The sequence below is a fragment of the Passer domesticus genome, chromosome 2 (genome assembly GCF_036417665.1).
Source record: "Passer domesticus isolate bPasDom1 chromosome 2, bPasDom1.hap1, whole genome shotgun sequence".
Taxonomy (NCBI): domain Eukaryota; kingdom Metazoa; phylum Chordata; class Aves; order Passeriformes; family Passeridae; genus Passer; species Passer domesticus.
In genome coordinates this window covers 112,265,832-112,279,825 of record NC_087475.1, presented here as the reverse complement: position 1 = coordinate 112,279,825, position 13,994 = coordinate 112,265,832, and the positions used below count along the sequence as shown (strand labels likewise).

At 48.6% G+C, this 13,994-nt stretch overlaps 1 protein-coding gene across 2 annotated transcripts in view; it reads left to right on the top strand.

Annotated features, from left to right (window-relative positions):
- Positions 1-13,994, top strand: part of CLPB (ClpB family mitochondrial disaggregase) — a 70,127-nt gene that overhangs the window by 2,048 nt on the left and 54,085 nt on the right. For both annotated transcript variants that reach the window (XM_064410799.1, XM_064410798.1), the window contains exon 3: positions 12,702-12,788. In XM_064410799.1, the coding sequence (XP_064266869.1) occupies positions 12,702-12,788 (87 nt within the window). The remainder of the gene's footprint in view (positions 1-12,701; positions 12,789-13,994) is intronic.

Sequence of the window (13,994 nt, the reverse complement as noted above, 5' to 3'; positions counted from 1 at the left end):
TGAGGTGGTAACAAAGGGCCCCTTTCTCAGGCTTAGCATGTGACTGGTACCCAGGAGCATGTTCTTTCTGCAGCCAAACCTCCAGGGAGGGACTCAGAGGTTTTCAGGATGGTTTGTGAGCAGCAGTGCCATGTCACTGCCATGCTCCAGTGACTGCTCCACCCAGTGCTGGAGACAAGCTCTGGGACTGTGGGAGGAAAGCAAGTGTCCCCTAACGTGGGAAGAGAAGTGTGAGAACCTTGAAGCTGTTCCTTGGCACTCCTACCTCATTATCTCACAATGCCAGAGGTCTCCCAGGTCCCAAGTGCTGCCCTCAGCCAGTAGAGAATTCAGACTTTTTGGCAGCCTGGCAGCTTGTGTAGGATGGGGAGAGACATTGCTGCTCTCCTGTGCACACCATCCATGTGTTTCTGTCTGTGGCTGAGATCTCCCACCCAGCACAGGCACCTGGGGAGGTAGGAGCTGCCATCCCTGTGTAGAAGCAAAGGGAAGAGAAGGTGCAGAAGAGGAGAGGGAGAGGAGAGCCCTCTTGGCCTGCAGCCAGGGGATGTTCCATCCAGTTTCCAGGATCTTGGATGAAGCACCTGGCTCTGCTGCACCGCAGGGCTGAGATCTGGCCTAGATCAAGGGCCAAAGAGGATATTGGTGTGCAGCTAATTGGCACATGTGTTCTGCTGCCTGTAATTGCAGGAAGCTGCTCTTTAGGGATGTCTGGGTGATTTGTGAGCCTGGTCAGGCAGATCAGCAGGAGGGATGCTCTGTGCTCCAGCTGGGCAGGGCAGGGCTGGTGGCTGTGCACCATCCTGCTGGGCTGCACGTCTGCAGCTTCTCCTCTGTTTCTGTGCTCTGTCACTGAATCACTGAATCATTCGGGTTGGAAAAGCCCTCTGAGATCACAGAGTCCAACCATTCCCCCAGCACTGCCGAGCCCACCACTAAACCATGGCTCCAAGTGCCACGTCTGCATGTCTGTTAAATCCCTCCAGGGATGGGGACTCCACCACTGCCCAAGGCTTGATGATCTTTTCCATGAAGAAATTTTCCCAAACATCCAACCTATAGCACAACTTGAGGCTGTTCCTCTCACACAGTCATTTGTTACCTGTGAGAATAGCCTGACCCCCACTGGCCACACCCTCCTTTCAGAGTTGTACAGAGTGAGAAGGTCCCTCCAAGCCTCCTTTTTGCCAGGCTGTCCCCCCAACTCCCTCAGCCACTCCTCATCAGCCCCTTTGGTCCAGACCCTTCAGCAGCTTCCCTGTCCTTCTCTGGACCCACTCCAGCACCTCAAAGTCTTCCTGGTCATGAGGAGCCTAACACTGCACACAGGATTTGAGGTACCTTGCCCAGTGCAAGGGAACAAGGATCTGCCTTGGGCTTGCTGGCCACACTGTAGCTGGTACAAGTTAGGGTACCATTCTTGCCCACTTAGGCACACCTGGCTTATGTTTAACCACTGTCAACCAGCACCCCCAGGGCCTTTCCTGCTGTGCACTCTGCTCTCAGCTTGTATGTCTGCAGAGGGTTGTGGTGACCCAGGTACACGACCCAGCACTTGACCTTATTGAACCTCATACAGTGGCCTCAACCCGTCGAGCCAGCCTGTCCAGATCCCTCTGCAAAGGCTCTCCAGGGCCTTCCTCCCCATCCTGTTCCCTGTGAGGCTGGCAGCCCTCCACTCTTCAAAGCTTTGTGCCTAACTCTGCTTGGCACATGCTTTTTGGTTGTGTGAGAAGCATGAATGGTGAAAACGACTGACTGGCCCTGCTGCAGGCAGTTTCAGCCTCAAACATGATGAAGAGACTGGAGCATCCCTCTTACAAGGAAAGGCTGAGGAAAATGGGGCTGTTCAGCCTCAAGAGGAGACGACTTGGGAAGGGAACTCATCTTTGTCTGTCAGTCTGCAGGGAGGTTGTCAGAGGATTGACCAGGTTCTGCTCAACAGGGCCCAGCAATGGGACAAGAGACATCAGGAGAAACTGGTGCACAGGAATCTCAATATGAGAAAGAACTTTGTACTGTGAGTGTGACAGAGCACTGGAACAGCCTGCCCAAAGAGCCTGTGGAATCTTCGTCCTCAGGGATATTCAAACCCCACTTGGACACAATCCTTTGCAGCCTGCTCTGGGTGAACCCGCTTAAGGAGAAGGTTGGACATGGTGATCTCCAGAAGTTGCTTCCCACCCCAACCGCTCTCTCATTCCATAAATCTCTTTACAACAAACTTCCAGAGCCCAAGGTTGCCAGACCTACTGCAGAGCTGACAGAGGAGACACAAACAGTCTTGCCTTCAATGCTCTCTCCACCTGCAAGGGGTAAAGTCCAAACTGAGCTTTGACAGGGCGGGAGTGTGACAATCCAGCTATCCATGGAACATTACCTGTCCTCCTGCCACACTGCTGTCCCCTGCCCGCACTGTCCCCTGGGTGGTATTTCTTATACACAGTATTTCTTATACAGCTTCAAGCTTGTTTGAAGTTGGATGCTGATCTTTTCCAAGTGCCTTCAGCTGCCAGCCGGTCATGGCTCTCTGCACATGAAAACATCAGAATACAGTTACTAGGAATACAATCTTAGTCTAAAGTGTAGAAAATGTCTGTGTGAGAGAGGGTAGGAGGTACCAAGAAGATCATGAGATCCCACCTAAAGTACTGATTCTAGCTCTTGGGCCCTCGTCGTGAAAAGGCTGTGGAGCTGTTGGAGTGAGCCCAGAGGAGGCCATGGAGATGCTCCAAGGGTTGGAGCCCCTCTGTGCTGGAGACAGGCTGGGAGAGCTGGGGTGTTTACCTGGAGAAGGCTCCTAAAGAGAGCTTGAATTGCCAGTGCCTAAAGGTGCTCCATGACAGCTGAAGAGGGACTCCAAGGGTGTGGAGTGACAGGGCAAGGGAGGATGGCTTCAAACTAGAGGGCAGAGTTAGATGAGATACTGGGAAGAAATTCTTCCCTGTGAGGGTTGTGAGTCCCTGGCACAGGCTGGCCAGAGAAACCGTGGCTGCCCTATCTCCAGAAGTGATCAAGGCCAGGTTGGATAGGTCTTGGAGCAGCCAGGGCAAGTGGAAGGTGTCCCTTCCCATGGCAGAGGAGGTTAGAACTAGCTGAACTTTAAAGTTGCTCCCAACCCAAACCGTTCCATGATTCTGTGATTTTTCCAAGCAGTGATTCTTAACTCTGAAAAGGAACAGGCCTTTCAGGCATAGAGATAGACCTCAATGGAACACACATTTGTATTGCTGTGGGAAGAATGCATACCCACAGGCTGAATCCAGTCCCTCTGCTGTAGGCTTGCCTCTACCATCTCTGGTTCCTCTGAGCTTCCAGCCAAGTTTTCTCATCTCTAACCACTTGTTGAATGCAGGAACCAGGCTGAATTCTTCATTGAGCTGAAAGAACGTGCTAATTCCTGAGAGCATCCCCTTTGGAGTGTGTGGCAAACCAGCTCTTCCCTCCAAGCCCTTCATGCTGTTAGCCAGCACAAAATATAATACCTAATTGATGTAGATAGTTTAATTTCCCTCAGCCTCAGTTACTCTGTGCATTTGGAGGGAAAGCAAGAAGCAAAGGCATAAAAATGCCCACCTCACTGCCACTTGTGTTGATACTCGGTATTAATATTGATTCTTTGTGTTCCAGCTTTGTTTCCTAGTAAGCCACCCCAAAAGCACAGGCTTTCAGCAGTGTTCTCACCAGGTATCCATGATGGAGCAGTGTTTTCCTCAGCCCTGTGCAGCTGTGACTCATGGAGACACAGAGCATGTGTCAGATGGCTGTTATCAGCCTCATTCCTAACAGCAGGCAGCCCCTCAAATCTGTGTGGTAGTGAGATCTGGAGCTGACCAGGTGCTTTCCTGCTCTCACAGGGATCCAGAGGGACTGCACTGGGGCAGGAAGCTCCATGTCAGTTGCTTCAGCTGGGTCTGCTCTCTCCAAGCTGATGTTTTAGGTGGAGAAGATGCAGAAACAGCTAAGTCAGGCTTGATTGCCCCAAACAGTGATCTTTCAATTTTCAAGCGGCACCACTCATCTTGGCTCTGACTCATCGCAGTTCTGCCTCCTCCAGACTGTGCTTGTCTCTTCTCCCTTGTTTGCAAGCAGCACAGCTCATTGAGCAAAATTTCCCCCATCCCTGTCCCTGGAAGTGTTCAAGGCCAGGTTGGACAGGGCTTGGAGCAGCTGGGCTAGTGGAACAAGTTCCTGCCCATGGGAGGCAGTAGGAAAAAGATGAGCTTTAAGGTCTCTGCCAGCTGTAACCCTTTCAATTCGCTCCAGTTTGGGGGGTGGACTAGGATAAAAATGTTTATCATGTAAATGTCCCCTTAATCTTTTCTCTTAAAATTTCCAGGACTGTGTTTAAGTGAAAGTTTTGTTACTGATTATTGCACTTGAATTGGCCTGTGGCTGCAGGAATTCAGAGCAGATACAACAGCCCAGATTTCTTCATGTTGGCAATGAAGTATTGGGGAAGTATTGGCTTTCCTGTTATAGATAGGTGGAAAACTGCCCTTTCTGATGTGCTTCTTGGTGTATTTTAGCCTCCCAGGATTGTTTGAGTTTGAACACTGAGTCACAGTGTCTCTGCAGTCGATGCCAAACCAACCATGGGAGACAGGAGATGTCATGCTTCTTTCCAAAACAGCTTTAAAGCCCGTAAATCCCAGATCCCTCTCTCTGGAAGCAGACACCAACACACCTGGATGCGTGGGAGCTTCTGTATGTCTGGAATATGCGTGGGAACCATCACAGGGTTAATTCCAGTTAGTGGAGATGTTTATCAGCAGGGCTGAGTGCAGGAAAGCCTCCTGAGCAGCTCTGGGTTTGGAGGAGAGGCAGTCCACCAGCATGGATGTGGCCCATACAGCCAGGGGAGCAATTATTCCACTTTCCTCACAGCTCAGGAGTTAAGGGACACCTTGGAAGATGTGAGGTAGCAGGTTAAAAACATGTTGAGTCCTTGCTTACACAGCACATAAACTGTGAATGTTGGTGGATGTCAGGGAGTCTGACACTTGAGTTCAGACCTGCAGAGTAAGTCGAGCAGGTGACACACGCCACCTCCAGCAGAAATGGATTGTCAGAAGTTAGTGTATTATGCTCAAATTCCTCTGCAGACAGGGATGACTCATTTCCCACTTACACTGCTGGCCTCTGCCAGAGCAGGTTGGCAGGCTGGTAGGGTATTTTCCTGGCACACAGCTCAGCTGTTGCGTTGGGGTGACTGAATTTGGGTTACTCCATGTAAGGTTTCACATTCTCTTCCAAACCTGGTGATGCCAACTGTCGAATCACAGAAGGATTTGGGTTGGAGGGGACTTTGAAGCTCATCCAGTTCCAGCCCCTTGCCATGGGCAGGGACATCTTCCACTAATCCAAGTTGCTCCAAGCCCCATCCAACCTGGTTTTGGACACTTACAGGCACGGAGCAGCTACAGCTACTCACATGTCTGTATTAGCCTTTTCATGCTTGGGTTGTACGTCTTTGATTTTCCCACTCCATGTGCTTCACCCATGGTGGTTTTGCCCACCCTCTGTGCCCCCAGACGTGCTCTCTTGGAGTTGGCTTTACCTCCTGAAACTTGGATTTATAAGAGCTTCCTTTTGATTTTAAAAATGCATTTCCAGGAGTTTCTCCTTGGCCACTGGCCTCTCTGCAAGACCTGTTTGTGCTGTCAGGGCTGTGGTTACCAGGATTCCTCCAGGATCCCCCATGTCCTGGGAGCAGCTTTGCTGCCTTGAGAGCTGTAGAGAAATGATGTTCCTTTCTCCCTTCCCCTTCCCCTTCCCCTTCCCCTTCCCTTCCCTTCCCTTCCCTTCCCTTCCCTTCCCTTCCCTTCCCTTCCCTTCCCTTCCCTTCCCTTCCCTTCCCTTCCCTTCCCTTCCCTTCCCTTCCCTTCCCTTCCCTTCCCTTCCCTTCCCTTCCCTTCCCTTCCCTTCCCTTCCCTTCCCTTCCCTTCCCTTCCCTCCCCACAATGTGCAGGTCCATGTGTTTTCAGGGAGCACCGTGGTGTGTTCCTGGCCCTGCAAAGATGGTGAGTGGTGAGAGACAGCAATGACCTCTCTCCCAGAATACAGCAGCTGCATCAAAAGGTTTTCAAGCATCTCGCTGAGTCCTCCTGTACAAGCAGATCCTTTCCCTGGCAGGAAAATCCAGCAGGGATTGTGCTTTCATGTTCCAAGATATTGTTCAGTTGGGATGTTTTTCTTCCCCCCTTCTTCTGCAAAGCAGAGGGCAGTTCCCAGGAGAGTGAGCACATCTGAGGGTGTCCCACACTCTGCAGTTAAACAGTGACATATTGGGACAGGGCTGGGGGAAATGTCGAAGAGGCTGACAGAAACAGAAGCTATTGTTGTTGCAAAAGTTCAAGTTTCCAGCTTCCTCTTCCTCCACCTGTCAGGATGGAGTGCTGGGCATGCTCCCAGCACTGAGCACAAACTCAAACATGCCCTCTGGGCTCAGCAGTGTCACCGAGGCAGTCACCCAGAACCCCAGTGACGGGTGAATAGAAGGCACATCTGTCCGGGGGCAGTGGGGGGAGAAGGCTCATCGCTGCCCATGTGGGCTCTTTATCTCTTCTGTGGGGATCAAAGTGCTAAAGCTTGGGAGCTGCTGTCTTGGGGTAAAATAGGGCATATGCACAAAGCAGTAGGTGCTGCTCTGCCCAGATTCCTTCAGCAAATTCCAGAGCAGACAGTGGTGTTCACAGAGTCAGGGAATCACAGAGTGGTTTGGGTTGGAAACGACCTTAAAGCTCGCCCAGTTCCAACCCTCTGCCATGGACATTGACACCTTCCACTAGACCAGGTTGCTTCAAGGCCTGTCCAGCTTGTCCTTGAACACTTACAGGGATGAGGCAGACATGTAAGTCTGTGCAGCCTGTGCTAGGGCCTTACCACCCTCATAGGGAAAAAATTCTCCCTAATATTCAGTCTAACCCTGCATCTGTCAGCTTTCTGCCCTAAAACCATTTAAAAAAATCAAAAAATAAAAAGTTTTATCAAAATCCCTTAAATATGAGTACTTCCCCTATCAGAAACAGCACCAGCTCTGGTTCAGTGTTCTTCCTCTGACCAGGTCTTGAATCACAGAATCCCAGAAGAGTTTATGCTGGAAGAGACATTTAAAGGTCATCCAGTCCAACTCCTGCCAAGGGAAGGGACATCTTGGTGGCACCACTGCAGTAAAGAACAGTTTGTCATTTGAGAAACACTGGAAATGGCCCTAATAGAGCTGTGTCCATGTGAGAAACTCCTTAGGAGGGGAGTGTCCTGGATCTTACTTGGTTAAAATGTGGATAAACATCCTAAACATTGATCAGAGGATTTTATTTAATTAAAATAAAATACTCCTGCTGGTAAATACATTTGGCTGTCTGGGATCTGAGCAGTGGTCTTGGCTTTATCGATTGTCATATCATTAAATCAGGCGGAGAAAAAATAAATGGTGGGCCTGAAGACCCTGAACATAAAGTTCAGTTGTCTGAAAATCTGTTAAGTTGCTGAGCATCTTGCAATGATTTAACAAAAAAAAAAAAAAAATCCAGCTCCTAAATGAAATGTCAATGCATATTAATGGTAGATGGTATGATACAAGTAATTCCCTCACTGGGCTCGGTGATGTGGCATTCCAGATGCTTATGATGATCTAGATTCCTGAATGGAAAACTGCTTGACTGATCCTAATACCTTTGCTCCAAGCCTGTAAGCTAATCCCACAAGAGAGGCTCCAGCATCCTTCCTGTTGGATGCAATATGATTAAGCAGGTTTGACTGCCAGACTAGGATCTTTTTCATTATTTTTTTTAAGAATGAAGATAATTCATTATTCAGTATGTCCTTCCAGTATGTCTGTAGAGAAAAAAGCCTTTCAGTACTCATAGGTATTTTTCAGTGGCTCCTCCAAAGTGCCTTGAGAATTCTAAAATCACAGGATGATAGAATGGCTTTGGTTGGAAGGGACTTAAAGATCATCTAGTCCCAACCCCTTTGCCGTGGACAAGGACACCTCCCACTAGACCAGCTGCTCAAAGCCCCTTCCAACCTGGCCTTGGACACTTCCAGGGATGGGGCAGCCACAGCTTCTCTGGGCAAGCTGTGCCTGGGCTTCACCAGCTTCACAGGGAAGAACTTCTTCCCAATATCTAATGTAAATCTCTCATCTTTTAGTTTAAAACAGCATCTTTTTATTTTAAATAAGGGCTGATGTCCTGTCCTTTGTCTCAAAGGGAGATCCTGAAGAATTACACTACAGGTCCCATTTATGAGAAAACAAATGTAACAAGAAAAGGGGGTTGGCTTCACACTGACATAATGCAGGGTTAGATTGTATATTGGTAAGAAATACCCATTCATATGGCTACCCCATCCCTGGAAGTGTTCAAGGACAAGTTAAATGGGGCTTGGAGCAAACTGGTCTGTGGGAAGGTGTCCCTGGCTGTGACAGTGGGATTGGAACTGGATGCTCTTCAAGGTCATTTCCAGTCCAAACCCTTTCTTCATGAAATGTTTAAACTCACGACAGGTGAAATTAAGACTGATTCTTTGCAGCAGAGCAACCCAGTGGCTGGCAGAAGGTGACCAGGACTGTCCCTCTGCCCTTTTAATGTAAAATCATATGAATACCATGGTCAAGTGCAAATGGGCCTGATACTTTGAAAAATTACATTGATTAATCTCTATTGAGGATGTTAATCAGTGGTTAGTGTTGGGCTTTAAGGATTTTATTGCCAGGCAAAAGTTCCCAGCCTGAAGGGGTTTGTGTGCCTCTATCCTGGCACAGCTGATGCCTTCTTACCTGAAGTTTTGGTGTTGGGGTTACTGTGCCCCTTCTGGGTTCTTATGCCTCTATTTCCTGGATTTTCTGTGGCTATTAGGTGGTCACAGTGACACACTGTAGGAAGGGGGTGATGTGAATGTTACTGCTTTCAAATGACTTTCAAATGGCCAAGTAAATACAATGAAATTCAGAAATAACTTGGACATGTTGATCCACACCACTCTGAGAGACGAGTGGAAGGGGATTGGGCATCACAATGTCTGGGAAAGGATTTTTGGAAGCAGTTAGGGTGAGTCAGGGGACACAGTAAGATCTCTGCCACTGCAGCATCCTGGGCTCTGGTGCTGGTGGGAATGGTTCCATGGGGTCTGGGGCAGCTGGGTGTGGAGCTTGTTCTGACAGTGGCAGTGAGTGAGCAGTTTTCCAGCTGAGGGAGCAGCTCCCTGTGCCTGCTCAGAGGACACGGCACACATGGAGGCACAGATGGAGCTGTGGTGTGGATTTCTGCTGCAGGCAGTGTCTCTCCAGCTGGAGCAGGTGATGGTGTGACCAGCAGTGGCCACGGGTCTGAGTCAGGCTACCTTATCTTTGTTGTGAGTGCAAACACCTCTGTAAGCGGAGCTGCAAGGGGAGCTGATCTGTGCAGATAGCAATCTGCCATCCCCTGTGTGTCTGGGCACATCCGGCCTCACCAGGACAGAAAGCTTTGTGGCTGCTCAGGGATATTTCTCCTTTCAGCATTCTGTTGTCTGAGAGTGCTCTTCAGGCAGCAGAGCTGGCAGCACACTCTTGGCATTCACTTGCAGGGATGTGGTGCTGGCAGAAGGAGAAAGCATAAGGATACTTTACAAATTCTTCATAGCAAGGGCTGTCCAGCCCTGGCACAGGCTGCCTGGGGCAGTGGTGGAATCCCCATCCCTGGAGGGATTTAATAGATGGGTGGATGCAGCACTTGGGGACACGGGTTAGTGGTGAGCTTGGCAGTGTTAGGAGAATGGTTGGACTCAGTGGTCTCAGAGGGGCTTTTCCAACCCACATAATTCTATAATTCTGTGCCATACCTTGTGGGAGCCAAGGCTGCTCTTGTGCAACTCCCCAGATGAGTTTACTGGGCCACTGGATAATGCAGGAGCTGCAGCTTGACCAGTGTTAGCCAAATGCAGGGCTGTGTAGATCCAAACCCCCATAAGGCTGTAAGTGAATCATCCCTGCTCCCCATCACGCTGCTGGGTGGTTCTTCAGGTGTTAAACCACATAGAAAAAGGAAATAAAAATTAGATGTGGAGTGGATTCTGTGTGAAAATTTGTTTGTCAGGTATCAGACTTCTTTTTGGACCAAGGTCCTGTTGTTGACCTGCCAGATAGTTCATTACCATTGAACTTTAAATTGTAACCCTGGTAAAGAAAGCATAAAGCTTCTGTTGGTGCTGTGATAATTTACAGTGGTCACAGCCTCCTGAATCACAGTTGGGAGCTACAAATGGAGGCTGCCAGTTAAGATTCTAGTATTTCAGCTGTTAGGTTTCTATCCAAGTATGTGATGCACAGAGCACCCAGAACCACAGCACTCCTTCTGTCAAAAAAGGGTGTTCAAATTGTCCACCCAGACCCATTACCTGTGTATCATACCACCACTCAAGTCAGAAGAGTTCACCAACGTGCTTCTGTGTAGAGCTTGGCTGAAGCCATCTGCCTGCTGGCTCTCAGGCCTCAGTCTCTGTCAAAAAGGCAAGTAGTTCAGCTGGAGAGGGTTACAGGCTTTTTATTCACATGATGTTTATCTGGCTGGTTTGTCCAGTCAGTGGGGTGAGCTGCATTCAGCTGTGTTCAAGATTCCAGCCAAAGTTCAGGCATTGCTAGTTGGAAATAACTTTGGGATTATCATACCATGTATCACAGCACTGAAGGGTTTGATTGGGAAGGAGCTTCAAGATTATCTAGTTGCAGCCCTTCTGCCATGGGCAGGGACCCCCTTCCACTAGACCAGGGTGCCAGAAGCCCTGTCCAGCCTTGTATTGGACACTTCCAGGGATAAAACAGCCACAGCTTCTTTGGGCAACCTCTGCCAGGGCCTCACCACCCTCACATCCAGGAATTTCTTCCTGGTATCCCATCTAACCCTGCCCTTTGTCAATGGGAAGCCATTCCCTCTTGTCCTGTCACTCCAGGCCCTTGTCAAAGTCCTCTCCAGGTCTTTGGTGCCCCTTTAGGCACTGGCAGAGGCTCTAAGTTCTCCCTGGAGCCTTTCTTATTCAGGTTGAACACACCAGGTGTCTCTGTATATGGGTGTATTTGTTCCTTGGGATAAGTTTCTAGTAAAACTACTGTGAAGGTTTCCAGTGAGGTGGAGGAAGGTTTTCAAGACACCCTGGGTATATCTGTGTTCCCTGGACCAGCATTCCTGCTTTCCTTTTTTTTTTTTCCCAACTATAGGAAGAGGAATATGGTTAATTTCCCTTCTTTTTCACTCATTCCATCCCAGCACCCTTAACCAGTGAGAGCATTGCCACCAGAGCAGACCAAGGGTGAGAATTTGGAAAGGCTGTCTGAATTCAGACGTGTACCTCTCTAGGTCCTTAAAGAGGTGATCTGACTTGTTCAGTGCACGCAAGCAGTCACACCTGACCTTGACTTCTTTGCCTAGGATTTTGGGCAGATGGAAAATAGGTGCTGTGTTCACTTGTGTCTCTCCCAGCAGGGAGTTTAATGACAGCTCTTCCCTGTTATACCTATGTGGAGGATGCACTGTGTAGGGACAGCCTCACCCAGAAAGGAAGATGGAAGAGCCTTAATATGTGAAAAGGGAGAAGGATAAACCAAGGGGCAGAGAACTGCTGACTCTTGTGTGGTCCACCCTGCTTTCTAAAACCTGATCCATGGCTTCCTTGTCTTGGTATTGGCAGCACCTTGCTCCTGCAAGAAAAATGGGTTTGTAGTCATGGATCTGGTTGTGTAGAGGGACCTTTTACACAGGCAGAAAGTGGCAGGACAAAGGGAAATGGCTTCAAACTGACAGAGGGGAGATTTAGATTAGATGTGGCGAAGAAGTTCCTCCTTGGGAGGGTGGTGAGGCTCTGGCACAGGTTGCTCAGAGGAGCTGTGGCAGCCCCCTCCCTGGAAGTGTCCAAGGTCAGGTTGGACAGGTCTTGGAGCAGCCTGGTCTAATGGATGGTGTCCATGCCTATGGCAGAAGTGATGGAACAAGATGGTCTTCAAGGTCCCTTCTAGCACAAACCCTTCTGTGAATCGTTCTATGATTCTATGATTTGAACATGCAGGGTTTAGAGTTTGTCTCATTTAACTTGAGCACTGTGTCTCAGTTCTGAACTTCCTTTCTTCCTTGTGGTGTGCAGAGAGAACTATCATTTCATACTGTCTGGGTTCGGCACATGTTTCAGGTTGAGCTAAAATACCTGCTGCAAAAACCTGTCCCTTGCCATTATCTTGTAAAAGCTGAGAAAATTTTGGAGAGGATAGTTTGGTTCCTAGTATTTTTGGGGGTTGTCTTAGTTGTTCTTATGCTGTACGAGAAAACTGCAAAGTATCTGCAGGTGGTGTGGGCTTTGGAGGTCCACTGAGCTGCTTCTGAAGCCTAATGGGTGCTTTGCAGCCAAAGGATTCAAATGTCATTGGAATTGGGCTTTATCAGTTTTGCTACTGCTTGGTTCTTTGGAAATCAGACTGAACAGAATAAATAAATAAACAAACAAATAATACAGAAAGCAAGATGTTGGCATTGCACCCTTTGAAAGGAGCGGGACTGCCATCACCTGAATGTTTGTTTAAGTTTGGTCACCTTTGAGAACTGCATTGAATCATTTTCATGTTGAGTCTTCTGGGCTGTGCTGGAGCAGGTGCCTGCACAGTAAAACATTCTGCTTTCCCTCATGCTGTCTTTATGTCTGTTTCCTGACCATGTCTCTCCCTTTTCCAGGTTGTTGGAAGAAGGTGCAGATGTGAACGCAAGGCACAAGCTTGGCTGGACAGCTCTCATGGTGGCAGCCATCAGCAGGAACTCCAGGTATGTGCATCTCACATCATGATTACTCACTTCAACCTTTTCCTAAAGTCATACTGAGCTCTGTAGAGGGTTTTCATAAAGTTTGGGATGTGTTGTGAAGCTTAACCGAAGGGAGCTTGTCACTCTCCTTATGCCCAGTGTGTGGTGTGACAGATCAGGGCAGGCTGCTTCCCAGTCCCACGGATGTGACAGCTGGACTGATGTGCCATTCCACACCAGCTCTTACATTTTGGCCATGGATGAGCCCATACCTGTGGGATGTCATTGTGGTGGGTACCCCACCAGCCAAAATCACTCCTGTAAGAGCTGTTCCATATCTTCTCACTGGTGATGGTGTCACTGGGGCTGAATGCTGTGCCCTTGCTCCACAGTTCCCATGATGATCACTCTGGCTTCTTGTAACCTTTTAAAGACACTCCTAAATATATTCAGTCTACAACTAAATTCAATTAGGTTTTTTTTATTTAAGGAAAAAAAAAGAAAAAGAAATCCAATTTTGGAAAACGTGGGACAGACGGGAGAATGAGCTTTGATGTTACAACCTCTCAGGGATGCTTTACTTAGTCACAAGTTCATAAGCAAAAAAGCTTAATTACTTGGGAAAACACAGGATTAAAGCAGTGCACAAAGGCTGAATATCCGCTCTCGGGTGACACTATCCCAATCCATGTGCTGAGTTCGTGTGTGGTGCAAACTTTGATGTGTGCTATGACAAGCTGAAAGTCGTGACCTCCTCAGGGAGCTCCTTAAAACAGGCCCAGAGGTGGGGGCTTGTGAATGTTTGTTTAACTTTGATGTCCGAGCAGCAACGGGCTCTGTTATTTGCCTGCCCATGAAGGGATGGGCTTGGGAGCCTCCCACCTTTCCCAGTGGACAATGGTCAGCAGCAGAGTGTGACGACTGTTGACCATTCCGAGTGACTGGTGAAGCAGAACAAGACTTCCCGAGTTGCAAAGGCTAAGGGGAGACAGGGAGAAAGGCTGTTCATGGGACAATAATTACCTAAAAATCAGGCCTAAAATCAAGTGGAAATGCTAATGAAAACATCTTGACAGTAAAAAATGTGTGGACTCCAGGCTGGTCCCTTCTGAGAGGGCAGAGTCATCACCACATCTGTCTTTGTTGTGTACCTGGCCAAAAGAAAAAGGGTTTGGCTGTGTTGAGCAAATTCTGTTTATTTTTCCCACATTTTAGATGAATGCTGAC